This window comes from Schistocerca nitens, chromosome 2, assembly GCF_023898315.1.
Source record: "Schistocerca nitens isolate TAMUIC-IGC-003100 chromosome 2, iqSchNite1.1, whole genome shotgun sequence".
Taxonomy (NCBI): domain Eukaryota; kingdom Metazoa; phylum Arthropoda; class Insecta; order Orthoptera; family Acrididae; genus Schistocerca; species Schistocerca nitens.
Genome location: NC_064615.1, coordinates 570,727,160 through 570,745,571, shown reverse-complemented (window position 1 = coordinate 570,745,571; position 18,412 = coordinate 570,727,160). Strand labels below are relative to the sequence as shown.

The 18,412-nt window shown below is 47.0% G+C and overlaps 1 protein-coding gene across 1 annotated transcript in view; it reads left to right on the top strand.

Moving 5' to 3' along the window:
* The window catches only part of LOC126235164 (G-protein coupled receptor GRL101-like), a 412,667-nt gene that overhangs the window by 111,274 nt on the left and 282,981 nt on the right, over nt 1–18,412 (top strand). Inside the window, exon 7 of the mRNA XM_049943896.1 lies at nt 14,189–14,335. Coding sequence (XP_049799853.1) covers nt 14,189–14,335 — 147 coding nt within the window. The remainder of the gene's footprint in view (nt 1–14,188; nt 14,336–18,412) is intronic.

The following is an 18,412-nucleotide window of genomic DNA, read 5'->3' as shown; positions in this document are numbered from 1 at the left end:
ATAGGACAACACGTACGGTAATTACCACAATACAAGGTTGGCCAGTGGCCAATGGTAATGAATCCATATACACCTAAAGGCAAAACAAAGACATTCTTTAGCCCATAGCATGGGACATACCAAGTAGTGGAAATGACATCGTCTGTCAATGTTAAATTACGAATGCCAATGAAGACTTTGATTTTTCATGTCGGACATATTAATCCTTTTACAGGAGCTCTCGATGCATTGCCACGGATACCAGCAGTACAGAATGCAAAGCTTCGAGGAACGAAAAAGAAACAGAGGACTGTTGACCAGAGTACGTATAAAATACCTTACGCCCTTAGGCCAAGTCGATAGATAAGATTTGAGATTATTGTTTCACGATACTACAGTTACTTTGTTCTTGTGCAGATTATTAAAAAATCATGCACTTTTATTTTGTTTCATTTATAGTATGTTTTAAGGCGTATTCTTTTTTCATTTTTCATTATTGGTGGATCGATGCAATGTAGTTGTTGTACATGGGGTTTAGTTTCGACAGGGTAAACAAGACTTCTGGAGCCCGCCATCTGAGGGTGTTTCGACTTACTTTCAGTGCAAGGGAGATTAGAAATGAAATGCATACATTGTGAGACGTGTTTATGGAGCTGCATCAAGAAGCACAGAAAGAGGGCATTTTGACTGAAATACAAGGGGATACCAACGTTTACAACTCTCATATGAAAAACTAAGTGAACAACTTATGCAGGTTGTGGACCAGGTACCACGAACCTTGGAGGGGGTAGATGAGACGCTGGTGGGAAACTACCAAGACAGTTTTAGGCACAGACCACAGCGAAGATATCCGGAATTAGAGCGACACGATCGGCGAATACCTGAAGTGGCGGAGGTTACTAGATCCAGAGTGGAACTTCATGTCACTCATTTTTCAAACATGGAACAGGCGTGTGTGGTAAAGCACAGCTGCCGCAAATTTACCCCTACTACCGGGAACCATTTCAGCACATGTAACCTTGCACCATCTTAAATCATTTAAACGACGGGCGCGTGAAAGGCTAGTGTCATATTTCCTTTTGAAGGTTCCAACACGTGCCGTTATTCTGCTTTAATTTCTTTTTGCCTATTGCGTAGCCTGATTAGGAATTGCTGTAGTGGCAGTCATGTAGAACTTAGCTGCCCATGAATAACGTGATGCACTGCTTCTTGTAGCGTAGCTGCTTCCACCTTTCTACCATTCAGACTATCTGCGCTTGTAGCAACCTGTTTACGGCCACTCTCCCATTCAATGTGTTCAGTCGATTTCTTTCACTGTCTGCAAGTCGCCGTTTAAGGCCTGCTCCATATCTCGTGTATTCTGCTCTGTTTCAGCAGTTCATTCTAGCACTTTCATAGTACTACTTAGCACTTTCACTCAGGACAGCAATGTCATCAGCAAAAAGTATCACTGATATCCTTTCACCTTGATTTTAATCCCACTCGTGACCCTTTCCTTTATTTCTATCACTGCTTCTTCGATGTACTGATTGAACAGTAGGGGCGAAAGACTACATCCCTGTCTCATACTCTTTTAAATCCGAGTACTTCGTTCTTGCTCCTCCACTCTTATTATTTCCTCTTTGCTCTTGTACATATTTTTTATAACCCCTTTCTCTCTCTACAGCTCACCCTTATTTTTCTCAGAATTTCGAATATCTCGCACCATTTTACGTTGTCGAACGCTTTTTACAGGTCGACAAATGCTATGAAGATGTTTAGATTTTTCTTTAGTCCTTCCTCTGTTATCAACAGCAACGTCAGAATTTCCTCTCTTGTGCCTTTACTTTCCCTAAAGCTGAACTGATCGTTATCTATGACAGTCTCAATTTTCTTTTCCATTCGTCTGTATATTATTCATGGTAGTAACTTGGATGTATGAGCTGTTAAGCTGACTGTGCGATAATTGTCGCACTTGTTGGCCTTTACAGTCTTCGGAGTTGTGTAGACGAAAATCAGATGGTACGTTGCCAGACTCATACATTCTACATACCGACGTGAATAGTCGTTTTGTTGCCACTTCCGCCAATGATTTTAGAAATTTTGATGGAATTTTATCTATCCCTTCTGCCGTATTTGATCTTAAATCCTCCAAATGTCTCTTACATTGTGATTCTAATACTGGATCGCCTATCTCTTCTAAATCGATTCCTGTTTCTTCTTCTATCACATCAGTCATATAGTCCCCCTCACAGAGGCCTTCAGCGTAGTCTTTCCACCTATCCGCTCTCTCCTCTGCATTTAATAGTGGAATTCCCGTTGCACTATTAATGTTACCACCCTTGCTTTTAATTTCACCGAATGTTGTTTTAACTTTCCCATATGCTGAGTCAGTCCTTCCAACAATCATGTCATTTTCGATTTCTTCACATTTCTCCTACAGCCATTTCGTTTTAGCTTCCCTACAGTTCCTAGTTATCTCACTCCTGAGCGACTTGTATTTCTGTATTCCTGAATTTCTCTGAACGTTTTTGTACTTTCTTCTGGCATCGATTAGCTTAAGTATTTCTTCTGTTAGCCATGGTTTCTTCACAATTACCTTCTTTGCACCTATGATTTTCAATCGAAATTCTATGATTGTCCTTTTTAGAGACGTCTGTTCCTCTTCAGCTCTACTGCCTACTAAGCTACCCCTTATTGCTGTGTCTATAGCCTCAGAGAACTTCAAGGGTCTCTCGTCAATCCTAGTGCTTCCGTATCCCACTTCTTTGCTTATTGATTCTTGCTGACTAATCTCTTTAACTTCAGCCTACTCTTCATCGCTACTAAACTCTGATCTGAGTGTATATCTGCTCCTTGGGTGTCCCGGCGGAGGTTCGAGTCCTCCCTCGGGCATGGGTGTGTGTGTTTGTCCTTAGGATAATTTAGGTTAAGTATTGTGTAAGCTTAGGGACTGATGACCTTAGCAGTTAAGTCCCATAAGATTTCACACACATTTGAACGTTTTTTGCTCCTTGGTACGCATTACAACCCTGTATCTGATTTCAGAATCTGTGTCTGACCACGATCTAATCTAACTGAAATCTTCCCGTATCACCCCGAGTATTCCAAGTACACCACCCCCTGCTGTGATTCTTGAACAAATTATTTGCTACTAATAGCTGAAAGTTATGACAGAACACAATTAGCCTTTCTCCTCTCTCATTCCTTGTCCAAAGCCCATATTACCCTTGTAACCGTTTCTTCAATTCCTTCCCGCACAACTGCATTCCAGTCCGCCATGATTCTTACATTTTCATCTCCCTTTACATACTGCATTACTCTTTCAATATCCTCATATGCTTTCTCTCTCTTAGTCTTCTGCTACCTACACAGATCTTAACCTTACTACATAATATCCTGAATCCAGACATTACACCGTTACTGGACGAGATAGTAGCAATGCAAGGAAGAATTACAGCAGACCAAATATTCCAAGACATACAGGAATATCGCGATGGACAACAGCATAGTATCACGACTATAAGAGTGACATCGACCGGCGCTGTAGTGATTCTGATTGCGATCTACTTCTGTTTTAAACGAAAGTCAATACATGTCTCAGATTCATCTGTGCACCAAATACACGTTGATCTTTTTGCAAATTAAGCACAGACATAGTAAGGGGATTACGTGTAAACTAATAGATGAACCTATCAGTAGACAAATAATTGTGTTAGTGACCAGGACGATGCCTTCGAGAGGAAGGACCACCGCTGCTGCTCATCCTGTTCCTGAAGCCGACACCCGTGATGGTCGTTCCTGTTTCCTAAATAGGGGCTGAAGGTCGACCTCTGTGAGCCAGCGAGTACTTCAGGTGAATCTAGGCGCATGACTGCGGAGCGCAAATCTTCAATGTCAACGGAAGCACTTTGGAAAACGGTATATAGAGCTGGTGGTTGCTAGCGTTCACGGGTCACAGCCGTTTCGTGACGTAACTGCTGCCACCTAGCGCTTTGCTACGCTGGTAGAGCCGCAAGTCGTGCACATACTGGCCCTCTCCTGCTGAAGAGGCCGCTTCTCTGCCGCCCGGAAGTGGAAGATAATCCTGTATTGCTGCTTAATAAATGTGTCATTACTATAGAGCGTAAAAGAAGTATAATCGAATGTAGCTGAATTAAATCAAGCGATGGTGAGGGAATTATATTAGAGAGTGACACACTGTCTTATCTACAGGGCAAAAATCATTTCTGAAAAAGTGGAAATAGTTAACATACAATATAAATTTAAGTATTAGGAAGCCTTTTTGAAGTCGTTCGTCTGAACCACGGAATAGAAGCTTTTGAAATGTGGTGCTGTAGGAGAATGCTGAAGATTACATGGGTTGATCAGTGACTAATAAGGAGGCACTGACTCGAATTAAAAAAAAAATAGAAATTGAAGGCAGAACTTGACTAGATGGATGGATTGATTGATAGGAAATGAAGCATGAAATAAATGTCAGAGTCGTAATTTTGGTTGTGGAATGAAGTGCAGTGGGGGCGCGGGGGTAGGGGGGGGGGCGAAAGGGTGAAGATTAAAATTGCAGAGAGAGAGAGACCAAAGATCAATGCAGCAATCAGGGTCAAATGGACGTAGGTCACAATAGTTATTGGCAGATGAAGAGTCTTGCCTGGCACAGAGTAGTGTGGAGAGATGCCTCAAACCAGTTTTCGCGCTGAACAAATGGCTCTGAGAACTATGGGACTTAACATCTGAGGTTATCAGTACCCTCGGGTTGAACAACATAGCAACAATATATACAGGATGGTCGGAAGTTCCCATTACAGACTTCTAGGAGTTGTAGAGGGGAGTGAGTACATCGTATTTTGAACAGGAACCCATGTCCGGAGACGTCATCCAGTGAGACTACAGAGCGTCAGAGTTATAGGCGCGGGCGTCTGTAAATGTACGTGTACACGGGGTGATTCCGTGATGATGCTATAGACTTTCTAGGATGATGGAGAACGATACATGTATTAATTTGATGTAAGGATCCCTGTACCGGAAACGAACGAGTCGAAAGTTATAAACGAAAACCGTTCTGATCTCTCTGACAGTTGAATATATGCACCGGTTCTTGTGTTGCGAAGAGTGTAGGATTAGTAACTTTCAATGGTGGTAGTATGGACAAAAACGAGAAAAAATATTCAATAAACGTGGGCCCTAAGTTGCATACCTGAGGAGCTATGACCATTCGTTCATCTTCGCTAATGTAAAACACATCTCCTCTACTGGGCAAGTGTTCATAGCCGCTAAGACACGCACTTTAGAGACCACGTTTATTCGACATTTGTTCTCGTTTTTGTCCACTGAGAGTTACCAATCCTACACTCTTCGCAACACAAGAACCGGTACAATTATTTAACTGCCAGAGGTATCGGAACGGTTTTAGTTTGTAACTTTCGTCTCGTTCGTTTCCGGTACAGGGATCCTTACTTCAAATTAATACATGTATCGAATAAAAATCTCTCGGTGTAAAAAAATGGTTAAAATGGCTCTGAGCACTATGGGACGTAACATCTATGGTCATCAGTCCCCTAGAACTTAGAACTACTTAAACCTAACTAACCTAAGGACAACACACAACACCCAGCCATCACGAGGCAGAGAAAATCCCTAACCCCGCCGGGAATCGAACCCGGGAACCCGGGCGTGGGAAGCGAGAACGCTACCGCACGACCACGAGATGCGGGCTCTCGGTGTACATGCCGCGTCAGTTCTGGATAAAACTACAAGCTTTCGACCACTACCTCCATGGTCGTCGTCAGGGCTAAAACTGACTGTCGTGAACTAGCGAGGTTCCCACTTTTATATGCCAAGGACGGCTTCTGATTGGCTGGAATACGCTCGCCTGTTATTTAGTTGCCATTTACTTCTGGCCGGAGTCCTCTCACCACTGGGCTGGGAATGGGTGGATATGACTTTGGCGGCACACCAACGAGCCAATTTAAGCAGGACTACGGCGAAACAGGCCGATAAATTTGAGCGGCTTAACCGTGATCAAGGAACTACTGGGTCCAACGGCATTCACCGCACTGTTATCAACTTATCTGACAAGGAACTTGATGAAGCTACCATCTCGGCTATCAGTAAAGGATTGAACTTTGCCCCAGCTCCACGTAAGTTACCGGTGGTTGAGATTATTAGTGGAGTGGAACAAGCAATTCGTCATCTTCCTCAAGAAGCAGCGGATGACGTAAGGCTTGCTACTAGCCAGATTTTAGCGACATCCAAGCCGCCTAAGTCAAACATCAGCAGGGAGGAGAGACAAGGACTGAAACTGTTGCAGAAAGATGAAGATCTAGTTGTTCTACCTACTGACAAGGGGAACGCCACGGTAATCCTCAATGCTACAGATTACCACAAGAAAGTTGGATTATTACTGGAGGATAGCACATACCGGATTCTCAGACGGGATCCCACATCGGCGCTCAGCAGGAAGACAAGGGAGCTACTAAAAAACTCTGGCCTCTCCGACGAACTGGTGAAGAACTTACGGCCGAGAGCACCTAGGCCACCAAGACTGTACGGTTTGTAAGGGGTCCGCAGGCCCTTACTACTAAGTTTGCGCTCACACAGGTCGACAGGGCAACTATCGATTAGTGTGTCAGGTCGCGAGAGCGAGAGTGAGTCGGTAGGCAGTGCTGTGTCGGGTAGGTTCCCGCGAGGCGGGCAGAGCTGTGCAGAAGCCAGCAATTGATAGAAATTACCGACAAAGGGAGTGGCCATCGCCGCGGTTTAACCCCCTTTGTGTTAGTATTATACGGGAAAGTGAAGAAGTTTAATTAGCAGAGTGATTCAGTGATATTTATGTGCTGTTATTGAGATTCCGCGTCTACCGCGCCGGCATTATTCGGATTACAGTGTTGGATTACAGTGATTGTATTTTGCGTGTGACGATTATGAATAACGAAGAAACCTGTGCTGAGATTAGCCGTTATTAACAGTGTATGACGAAGGCAGTGGCTGTCTCCTTATTTTTGTGTTTTTGATGAGAATATAGGTCATGATTAGTGAAGCTGCGTTTGTTGTTCTTCTTGCCAACAGACAGTTCATTATTACAGCATTTGAGAAGGACGGAATGGAATGTAACAACTCCCAAGCAGTCCAATCCGATTGCCAGCCCCATTAGGTACACGGTCATATTATATAATACTTATGTGGGCCGCTATTCAGATCCGCGAACGAGCGGATACACCAATTTATAAGGGAGTGTTACAGGTTTGCCAAAGGTTCATAAGGAGAACGTCCCGTTGAGACCGATTGTTTGCGCTATTGGCTCTCCTACGTACAGGCTTGCAAAACTCTTAACTAAATTATTGGCGCCTATAGTTGGTCACTGCCCACATCATATTAAGAATTCAAAAATGTTTGTTGATATCATAAAACAGATGAAGATAGGCCCAAGTGATATCATGGTCAGCCTCGACCTGGTTTCTCTGTTCACCAAAGTACCTGTGGATGACACCTTACAACTGTTGGCTGCTCATTTTTTCTCCGAAATTTTGAAGTTGTTCCGGCATACCTTGACGACCACTTACTTTTTATACAGTGGAAATTATTATGAAATGACGGATGGAACAGCTATGGGTTCGCCGCTCTCACCAGCTATAGCGAATTTTTTCATGGAGGACTTTGAAGAACGAGCGTTGAGCAGTGCTCACCTCCGCCCATCATGCTTCTACAGATACGTCGACGATACTTTTTTAATCTGGCCACACGGCAGCGACACGCTTCAGCAGTTCGTCGAACATTTAAATGGTGTACATCCAAACATAAAATTTACATTGGAGGTAGAGAAGGAAGGGAAGTTACCTTTTTTAGATGTGTTGGTAGAGCGAAAGCCGGATGGACGTCTGGGCCATTCTGTGTACAGGAAGCCAACCCATACAGACTTATATCTGCATAGCCATAGCTTCCATCATCCGTCTCAGAAGAGAGCTATGCTGAATACTTTAGTACACAGAGCCAGGACTATTTCCGACAAGGACCACCTCGGTCCCGTGATTAACCATTTGACGACTGTTTTCAAGAGGAATGGTTATTCTGCCGGTGAAATTAAATCAGTATTGTCCAAGAAAGTAAGACACGATGTCAGCCATATACAAGAAGAGGACCAACACATAGCGCGGGTTCCTTTTTGCGGTGCTACAACGAGCAAGATAGCCAGAGTCCTGAAGAGGCAAGGAATAAAACCAGTCTTCCGACCACCTAGGAAAATCAAGGAAATGTTGAGATCAGTCAAAGATAGTCTCGGATTAAGAGTGCCGGGAATTTATACTATTCCTTGCGAATGCGGCAAGAATTACGTGGGCCAGTCTGTAAGAAACGTTGCCGACCGCTGCATCGAGCACCAGCGCCACCTAAAATACAGGTATTTGGAAAAATCAGCGGCGGCTGAACTTAGCCTCCTTAACAAGCATAAGATTTTATTCGAAGAAACCAGAGTAATAGCCCACTCATCGAATTACTGGGATTCTGTGATCCGGGAAGCAGTCGAAATTAGACTCAGCGATATTAACTTTAACAGAGACAACGGCTATGCACTTAGCAACACTTGGAAGAGTGCACTGGATAAAGAAAAACCGCAGAGAAAAACTTCCCGCACTTTACCTCCTGATTCAAGGGATGGCGCTGCAAGCAACGTAGGATAGAAACTACATCTGTGGAAGTAGAGGGCACCACTTCACTACGCGCCATATCGCTGTTGCTATGACGTATTCCAGCCAATCAGAAGCCGTCCTTGGCATATAAAAGTGGGAACCTCGCTAGTTCACGACTCCCCCCCCCCCCACCGTTGAGGACATCATCAGGTTCCTCACCATCGTCCTTTAGAATGTTCATCCCTTTCAGCGCCCCCGCACCCTCCAACAGATCTCCCTCGCCGCCCGTTCCATTTTCCAACTCAAGATGTACGCCACCTACTCCAACAACCAGGCCCATTTCACCTTCTCCCGTCTTGACACCCTCGTCTAAATCCCTGTCATGGCGTGACAGCAACATATCCTTTTCAACAATATCCGCTCCCTTCCCGCCAACAAGAACCTCTTCCTGCACACCCTTGCCACCCACCGCGTGGATGCCTTCCTCCTCAATGAAACCTTCCTCCAACCCCACCACTCCATCCACACCTCACCCTATCTCCTCCACCGCTCCGATAATCCCCTCCCAATTGCGCGTGGCGGAGTTGCCATTGGTCACCACTGCCAGATCCCCGTTCAGCTCCAACCTCTCCTTCCCGACCCCACCGAACACCTGATCCTTAGTCTCTTTTTCCCCAGCCACCATCTATGTCCGCCCCAACGCCCCTATTCCTTTGGACTTCCTCTCCCACATCGACCGTACCTTCTCCTCCTACGTGATCGCCGCCGACCTCAACATCCATAGTCGTTCCGCTGCCCAGTTATGGCGGTGGCATCGGTTCCTCTCCTCCCTTCAAGGCGACCTCATCCCCATCCCCCAGCACACCCGTCCCGAATCCAACACCACTCCTGATGTTATCCTCGCCTCCCCCAACCTCCTTGGCTGCATAACGGTGGATGTCCTGGAGCCTATTGGTAGCGACCATCTCCCTGTCCTCCTCACCGTTTCCGACGGTCGTCGCCCCCGCCCCGACCCTCGTAATGACCCTCCCTCCAAGTACGTCAGTGACTATTCCCATGCCAACTGGAATGCCTACCGGGATACCCTTTCCACCCAGGTCGATAGCCACCCCTTCACCTACCACCACCCTGACGATGTCACCCATGCCGCCTCCTTTCTCCAGCAGACCTTGTCTGAGGCTGTGGAGGCCCACGTCACTACTGTCGCCGTCCACCCCCACCGTCCTACCTTACCCCCACAGGCCGTCCTCCTCCTCCGTGAATCCCGTCGTCTCTACTGTGCCTTCCTCCGCACGTGTGACCCGGACACACTACGACGCCACCGGCATCTCCAGTGACACATTCGTAATTTGCTCGCGGCTAAGAAATGCCGGGACTGGCGACAGACATGCACCCATTTAAATGCTACCCTACCAATCAACTCGTCCAAGTTCTGGCCGGCCTTCCGTCGCCTTACCGGAACTAAACCCTCCCCCTATTATCCTCTTCTCCATGACGATCACCCTTTCCCTGACACCCTTACTAAGGCCAATCACTTTGCCCCCTACCTCTCCGATGTATTTTCCATCCCCGATGATCCCCAGTTCGATTACTCCCTCTTCCCAGATATCCGCGATCGCACTGACACCTCTGTCCCTCCCCTCGCTCCTGGTTTCCAGTACTTGAACACCATTGCACACATGGAACTCAATGCCCCTATCACTACACAGGATCTCATTGTTACACTCCGCACAAAACGCAACACCACTCCTGGTCACGATCGTGTCACCTACCATCACCTTCGTGAAGCTCCTGTCTCTTTCCTCACCACCCCAGCCAGGCTCTACAATGTAGTCCTGTCCACCGGTTACTACCCAGACCTGTGGAAAACCTCCCGTATCCTCATGTTCCTTAAACGTGGCAAACCGCCGTCCGCCGTCTCCTCCTACCGTCCCATCAGCCTTACCTCGGTCTTCAGCAAGGTCCTGGAATCTATCCTCACCCGACGCATCCACCAGCATCTCCGCCAGCACCACCTCCTTCCTGTTACCCAGTGTGGCTTTCGGCCGTCCTTCTCTTCCGACGACCTTCTCCTTCACCTCACTCATCTCCTTTCCGAACAGCTTAATTCCCGTCGCTCCGCAATCTTCCTCTCCCTGGACCTCGAACGTGCTTATGACAGTGTATGGCATTCCGGTCTCCTCTTCAAGCTCCAAACCTTCGTCCTTCCCATTAACTACGTCCATCTGATCGGCTCCTTTCTCTCCCGCCGTCCTTCCTATGTCACCATCCATAACACAGATTCCTACACCATTTTCCCCTCTGCCCATGTGCCCCAAGGCTCCGTCCTATCCCCCCTTCTGTACCTTTTGTACACGGCGGACATGGCGCCGCCGTCACCCCCTGTCCACCTTCTCCAGTTTGCCGATGACACCGCCTTCCTTGCCCTTGCCCCCACCCTACAGCGCTCCCAACACCTTCTCCAATCCCATCTTGACTGGTTCACCGCTTGGTGCAACCAGTGGTTGCTCAAGGTCAATCCCTCCAAAACCCAGGCGATCATTGTAGGCAAAACCACCCCTTCCTTTTGCCTCCTTGATTTCTATCTCACCATCCATGGCCGTCCTATCGCCCTCACTCCCACCCTTAAGTACCTTGGCGTCACCCTCGACCGCCGCCTCTCCTGGACTCCCCACCTCCGGACAATCCAAGCCAAGGCACGCTCCCGACTCAGTCTCCTCAAGCTCCTCTCCGGCCGTACGTGGGATCTGGACCCCTCCATCATCCTCCACACCTATAAATCCCTCATCTGCCCTATCCTTTGTTATGCCCATCCGGCTTGGATCTCCGCCCCCCCCCCTACCTTTTATAAATCCCTCCAAATCCTTGAACGTCATGCTCTCTGCCTCGCCTATCGCATCCGTCTCCCCTCCCCCATGCGGATCCTATACGATCTCATCCCCTTCCCCCACCTCCTCCTTTTCCTTGAAAGGATACGGATCCTGTACACCTCCCGCAAACTCGATCCTCCTCACCCGCTCGTCTCCCCGATCCTCTCCCACCCCCGCCCGCTGCCGCGCCTGTATTCGCACGTCCCACCCAGTCTCCATCTCTCCACCCTCCTTACCCTCTCCCAAAGTGGCTTCCGCCAGCTCCCCCTCCCTGATGATGCCCTCCTCCCCTCCATCTACCCCTCCTACCAACTTTGATCCTCCCGCCCTCCTCCTGTGCTTGCTCCTCTGGGCACCCTCCCTCCCTTCTCTCCCTTTTCCCTCCCTCCTCCATTTCTCCCCCCTCCTCCCCTGGGCTTCCCCTCCCCTGTCCCTCTCCTCCTGCCCCCATATCCTCAGCCATTGGCATCATTTTTCTCCCCTCTCCCCCACCTCACCCCTGTTCCCCTCTTGGCAGGTCCCCGGACTCGCACATGCTAAGTGGACAATCGCGCGCCGGAGATCACCGCCATCAGTGTTTCGTGTGTGCCGTCTTGTTTAGTGTTCAGTGTTCACCGTCACACTCCATCGTTCACCAGTGCCATCGTCTTCTTCAGTGTTTGTGCGTCGTGTCAACAGTTCGTAGAGTGGATTGTCATCGAGTGTGAACGGCTTCATGTTTTTTTTCTGTTCATGTGTCTACTGTTTTTTCCCGCCGTTTTTCCAAGTAATGTATCTTCTCTGTTTATATCATTGTACTCTCTTCGGCTGAAGTATTGTGCTGCTGCCAGCCTACCTGTTCCACAGGTTTTAAAATCACGATAAAGAAAAAAAAAAATAGTTCACGACAGTCAGTTTTAGCCCTGACGACGACCATGGAGGTAGTGGTCGAAAGCTTGGAGTTTTATCCAGAATTGACGCGGCATGTACACCGAGAGATTTTTATTCAAGAAATACGTCGCGAAAGACTTCGTAGCCATAATACATGTATCGTTCTCTATCATCCTAGAAAGTCTGTAACATAATTATGGAATCACCCCGTGTACACGTACATTTACAGACGCCCGCGCCTATAACTCTGACGCTCTGTAGTCTCACTGGATGACGTTTCCGGACATGGGTTCCTATTCAAAATACGATGTACTCACTCCCCTCTACAAGTCCTAGAAGTCTGTAACATGAAATCCCGACCACTCTGTATTGTGGTTTGATGAATAAAATGGCAATTTACCTTATAAGTAACATAGAATTCGGCACTAGACTCCGGTAATTTACTTAAAATATATATACATACATTGATGGATATCGAATGAAATGACGCTCTTTCCCCTTTTGTCTCTTACTGACATCAGAGCAGACTTCGCACACACGTGTTGGGTGTGATTTTCTCTCAATAGATGAAACACTGCAACAAAATGTTACCAAGTAAGTCTGCTCGCCCCAGGAGCTGGACAAGAATGGATCTCTTGTTGTGCCACACTGTCCAAGTGTTGTGTACATAGTTCCGCGTAGTCACCGCGTACACAACTTTCCCACTAGAGCGCGCCCCGCTAAGCACAACAGCGCAGGCGCAGCGCTCGTCCGTCTCCGCATTACGAGATGGCGCTGTCATAGAGACGGACCAAATTCTGCTTCCGCTGATCCGCGTATTAATGTGTAACGCAGCCAATGAGATTGCTGATAACGTAGAACCTTTTCTCCTCGCGGATCACACTCGCGCAGTGATACATGAACGCGCGAGGTATTATAACGAGCGTACAGACCTCCGATTAGTCAGCCTGCATTTGTCTGCACCAGTCTGTACCAGTCTGCATTAGTCTGTAACAGTCTGTACGAGTTCTACATTTGTCTGTACTAGTCTATAGTCAAGTTTCAGTCTGCGACTAATAAGATTGCCATATTCCTGTACATAGCCATGAAGATAAATGTGTAGACACTTTGTCAAGTATCAGAGATATATGTGAGAATAAGATAAACGTACCAATACCGTAGGAACTTCAGACTGTCAATTGTAAATAGCATCCAGAAGCAAGTTAAGTAATTTTTATGCTTGTTATTATTTTAATAAATGTGTGTGAAAATCAATCAAGTTCTGTTTAAAGTTGGTCACCGTCAATCTGCTACTCTAAGCGTACAAGTGGTATTTATATCGTCTGACCTAACGGCAGAAGATAAACACGCCACGATAAGACCACGAGACATATTGCTGACACTCACCTACTTCGTTAGAGCGACAAGTCAAATAATCTGATGGTGTGTGTACTGAAGGTCTTACAGTACGCACACCACACCAAGGAACTGAGAGAGGACTTTTGTTTGATGTATCAACCCTGCCCAGAGCAGCAACTTACTGGGCGCTGTTTTCGAGTACAAATCGGCCTGAATTCGATAACCAAGTAGTAACACAATGTAAGGCATTCTTCGTTGTGCGATCTACATTGTCAACCATAGATAGACGGAAGCGTAACCGCAGCTACGAATTTGCACGAATTTGTACACATTCCATGGGTAAGACTCGAGCGTAGTCGACCTGACTAACTGCCGTTGCGCGAGTCTTGTTTGGGTTCCGTCTCGAATGTGCTAATAGCATACAGTGTAGAATCAAGTGGAAGATATATTGACAGTCACCTGTCAACGAGGGGAAGATACCAAAGTGTGGGAGAGGTACAGTCAATTGAGACCTGCTCTTCTTTGCAGGTATGAGCGTGTGCACGCCGGGGAAGACCTTGCTTTGCATCCCGCATCCCGGCAGCAGGGAGGATCGCTGCATCGCCCCCGAGTACATCTGCGACGGGCACAACGACTGCCACAACGGGAACTACGTCTCGGACGAGCTGGGCTGCCGTGAGTATCCTCAGCTGGACGCAGCGCGCGCCCACTCGAAAGAATGTGTGTACCAATTCCCGACAAAAAGATTCAGAACATGAGAGTGTTTATTTTCCCTTTCCGTATACCACATTTTCTTTTGCAGTGACACGACAAAGCTCACGGGATACCCATTAACTGATGTCATAAATAGCTCACGTTTTTGGAACACACAAAAATTCAGCACCGCAGAAACGTCTCATCTGCTCCAGTGCCGGAAAGATCGCACATAATTCAGTGTCGAACATATTAAAATCTTAAGGCAGTCGGACCTTGAGGATACGATCCGCGTAAACAACACAGCAACTAACAGAGTCCCCCTATTTCGACCCATCCGTAAATACAGCTACATAGTCGTGGTGCTCAGATAAAATGTTAGCAAATAACGTATGGAAATAGAAGCAGTAGAGCAACTTTTACTGTACTGCACCAAATCTATAATTACTTTGGATCCATGTCGTAATAAGGGCGGTAGATGGTTAAAACACTGGCTTTGGGTCGTGCTTGCTCCACTCCATGTGACTACACATGGATTTTTTTTCTTTAATTTGTTGTAAGGTACTATCAAACCAAACTGCTGAGGTCGTCGGTCCCTAGGCCTACATACTACTTAACCTAACTTAAACTAACTTATGCTAAAGACAACGCATACATACCCATGCCGGAGGGAGGACTCGAAACTCCGACTGGGGAAGCTTCGCGAACCTTGCCAAGTCGCCTCAGACCGCCTGGCTATCCCGTCCGACACACACGGAGATCAAACGATATTGTGGCTCGTGGCCAGTTGCGTTCTAGAGGCGGACAAACAACGGTATGGTATGCGGATGAAGTCGGAGCTACGAGTAACTTACATGCCTGACGCACCATGAGAAGCTGCCGCCGGATGGTTAGTGTCGGCTCCCCGGCCTCAGCGACTGGGTGTGGCACTGGTCCTATAAGGACCTGTCGACAGCCGAATTCCCTCGTTTTGGACAGTGTCAATGATTTTGAAACAAGAAGGCCTCGCCGATCCATTCACCATACGCCCACAGCCCTGCCGCCAACGACGAAAGCCATATTAAACTGGAGAAGACGCATCCTGCCCACTTCTCAAGACCTGTGGCTAAGATACTTTATAATGTCTAGTGCCTTGAGAGATTTCTCTTTTAGGTCTCTCAGGTGTGGGAACCACTACAATTTGGAGTAAAAAATGAGGCCCAGAAACCTCACTCAGTCTCTAAAATGTAGGATGGTGTCCCTCATATGCAAGTCAGGTAAATTAAAAATACGACGAAAACGATTAAAATGCACAGACACACTTACCCGCAGACAAATGAAATCCCCTATTTGCAGCCCACTCGTCTAACCTCCGTAAAGTAAGTTGCAACTGACGGATAGCTGTTGCAACGCTGGAGGAGGAACAAACAACGTCAAAATTGTTCGCAAATAAGGATCACTGTACTGGACACCTTACCGTAGATGTGATATTGTTTATGGCTATGACAAAGAGGACACTTAAAACACTGCCGTCAGGGATACCATTCTCCTGCTCGAATCGATCTGGCACCCTGTCACCAACTCGAGTCCTAAAAAGCCACTGAGACAGGAAAGACCGTAAGAAGATGGGGAGGTGGCCACGAAAGTCCCACTGATGTAGTTGCCCGAGAATATTGTATCTAAAAGTAGTGGCATAGGCGTTACTGATGTAAAAGAGGATAGTGATGTTTTCTTAGGAAAGAGTGCTCAATAGACGCCTCTAGCAGGGTCAGGTTGTCGACAATGGACCGATATCACCGAAATCCTCATAGAAAGCGGCTGAGGAGTTGCCTGGTCTCTAACAACCAGACAAGACGACGGTTAATCATTTGTTCCAGGGTCTTTCCTACCCAGCTCTTTAAGGCGTTACACCTATAACTGGGAGACGTGCGGTCTTCATCTGGTTTGAGGAGATGTATCAGAACTGCCTCCCTCCGCGACGTGGAAAGTTCTCTGTCTCCCAAATACGATTAAAATATTCTAGGAGGATTTCCATTGACGCCGCTGGCAAATGTCGAAGCTTGCAGTACCAGATTTGGTCGTGGCTGGGAGCAGTGTCACGAGTCTCGGATAGTGCCGATTCCAGCTCTCATATAGAAAAAGTGGAGTTTTAAGACACAGAATTGTTAGATCTGAAGTCTACCTTGCCCCTCTCTACAGTCACATGATAGCGGCGAAATGCTGAATTCTGGCTTCCATTGGCAGTAATTTTTGCAAAATGCTCTTCCAGCGTCCGAAAGATATCTCCAGCAGTTGGTTGGAGACTCCCATGTTCCTGTACTGCTGCAATTGGTAAATGACTGTGTTTACGGAAATCCTCCAGATCGCTTTCCATACTTTCGTAGAACAAGTGGCACGGTTTATAGAGTTCAGATGCGCTTGCCCTGACCTTTTCATGTGCTCCTTAACTACGCGTCGATCCTTGGCTCTTACGACTCGAAAGGCTATGAGGTTGTCTCCCGCAGGGTGGCATTTAAATCATCGAAGAGCTGCTTGCCTGTCCGGGATTCCTGAACGGCACTCATCTGTCTACCAAGGTACAGGTCGCCTCCTAAGGTGACATGAGGACTTTGGGATGGATAACTCAGTGGCATGATGGATCACTCATTTGAATGGATAACTCAGTGGAATGGTGGATCACTCATTTGATATGGTCCATCCATTCCTGGATCCTGTAGTGATGTTCAGCCACATCCACCTGGCTGAACAGCGTTAAGTTAGCCCTGCTCATCATCCATTTTGGTTGGTTCTGTTGAAGCAATCCTCCATCAAGTAGATTAATGTGGAGTGGGAAGTGGTCACTGGAATAGAGTTAATCTACGGCTTCCCATTGAACAGAGTCTGTAAGAACTGGAGAGCAGAGAGAGTAGCTGAGAATGACTCATTAGCAGCCCAGAAATGACTGGGAGTATCAGTGTTTAGGACGCACAGCACTTGGTATGTCCTGAGGCTTTCCAAAATCCGACTCTGAGGGCAAGTGGAGGTCAAGACCCACAAGACATGGTGGGTATTAAAGTCTCCCAAGGGCATTGGTTTCAGAGACTGGATGTTTAAGAACAGACGTGAAAGAAGTAGCGAATGTCAAGGAGCTGCACAGTCTTACAGATCTTTTTGGCCTCTCCATATGAGATTCGTTTGGTTGATTTTATTTTCTGTGTCTTCCTTTCTTCAAGAAAGACAAATGCAGTCCCTACCCCAGACAGGGTGATCCCCATAGCAGTGGACACATTTCACAGGAGATGAGCGACCAGCTCCTTTATGGGCGGCCTTCCCACATTTGCCACAAGTGGCTTCCCCGCTGCATCTGATAGTAGTGTGCCCAAAGCTCTGGCACTTAAAAAAGCGCATACGATTCGGGAAATAAGGCCGCATGCTAGGGTGAAGGAAGCGACCCTTAATGTGCTCTAAAGGTTTCGTGCTGCTGAAAGTCAGTATAAATGAGTCTGATTTCATTAGATTGCCATTCACCCCTTTGATAATGTTTTGCACATCGAAAGTGCCTTCCTGGGACCATTCAGCTTTCAGTTCTTCTTGGGGAATGTCAACCAGATCTCTGTAAGTCACGACACCTTTGCTGGAGTTCAAAGTGTTGTACAGTCCAGTTTCAGTTGCCCTTGAGCTTTATGGAGGTTCTTCAATTTTTGATAAGTTGGCGTTCCGACCAACAGCCTTCCATTTAACAAGCGCTTGACAGATTTTAATGTTCCAGCCATACCATCCAATCATTTTTCTGTAACAAATATTGAAATTTTGTCGCAAGTGCCCTCTCTTCTTTTAACTGTTAGAAACACATTCTGAAAAACAGCATAGTTTCTGTTACAAGTGACTGAGTCATGTGAAATGCTACCTGAGCCCTCTTGCTAGATTTAGTGTTGTTACCTTCCAGCGGCACACCCATTTCGCTGGGAGGGAGATCCATCTTGGTCTCACGAGCAGCAAGGAAATTCTAGTCGACTCAGACAAATCCCTGTGTGCCTAGGTAAGCCTTACACAACTGAGGTGCAGCAGTTTCCCCAAAGGTTGTCCGTTAACGGCTGTTCC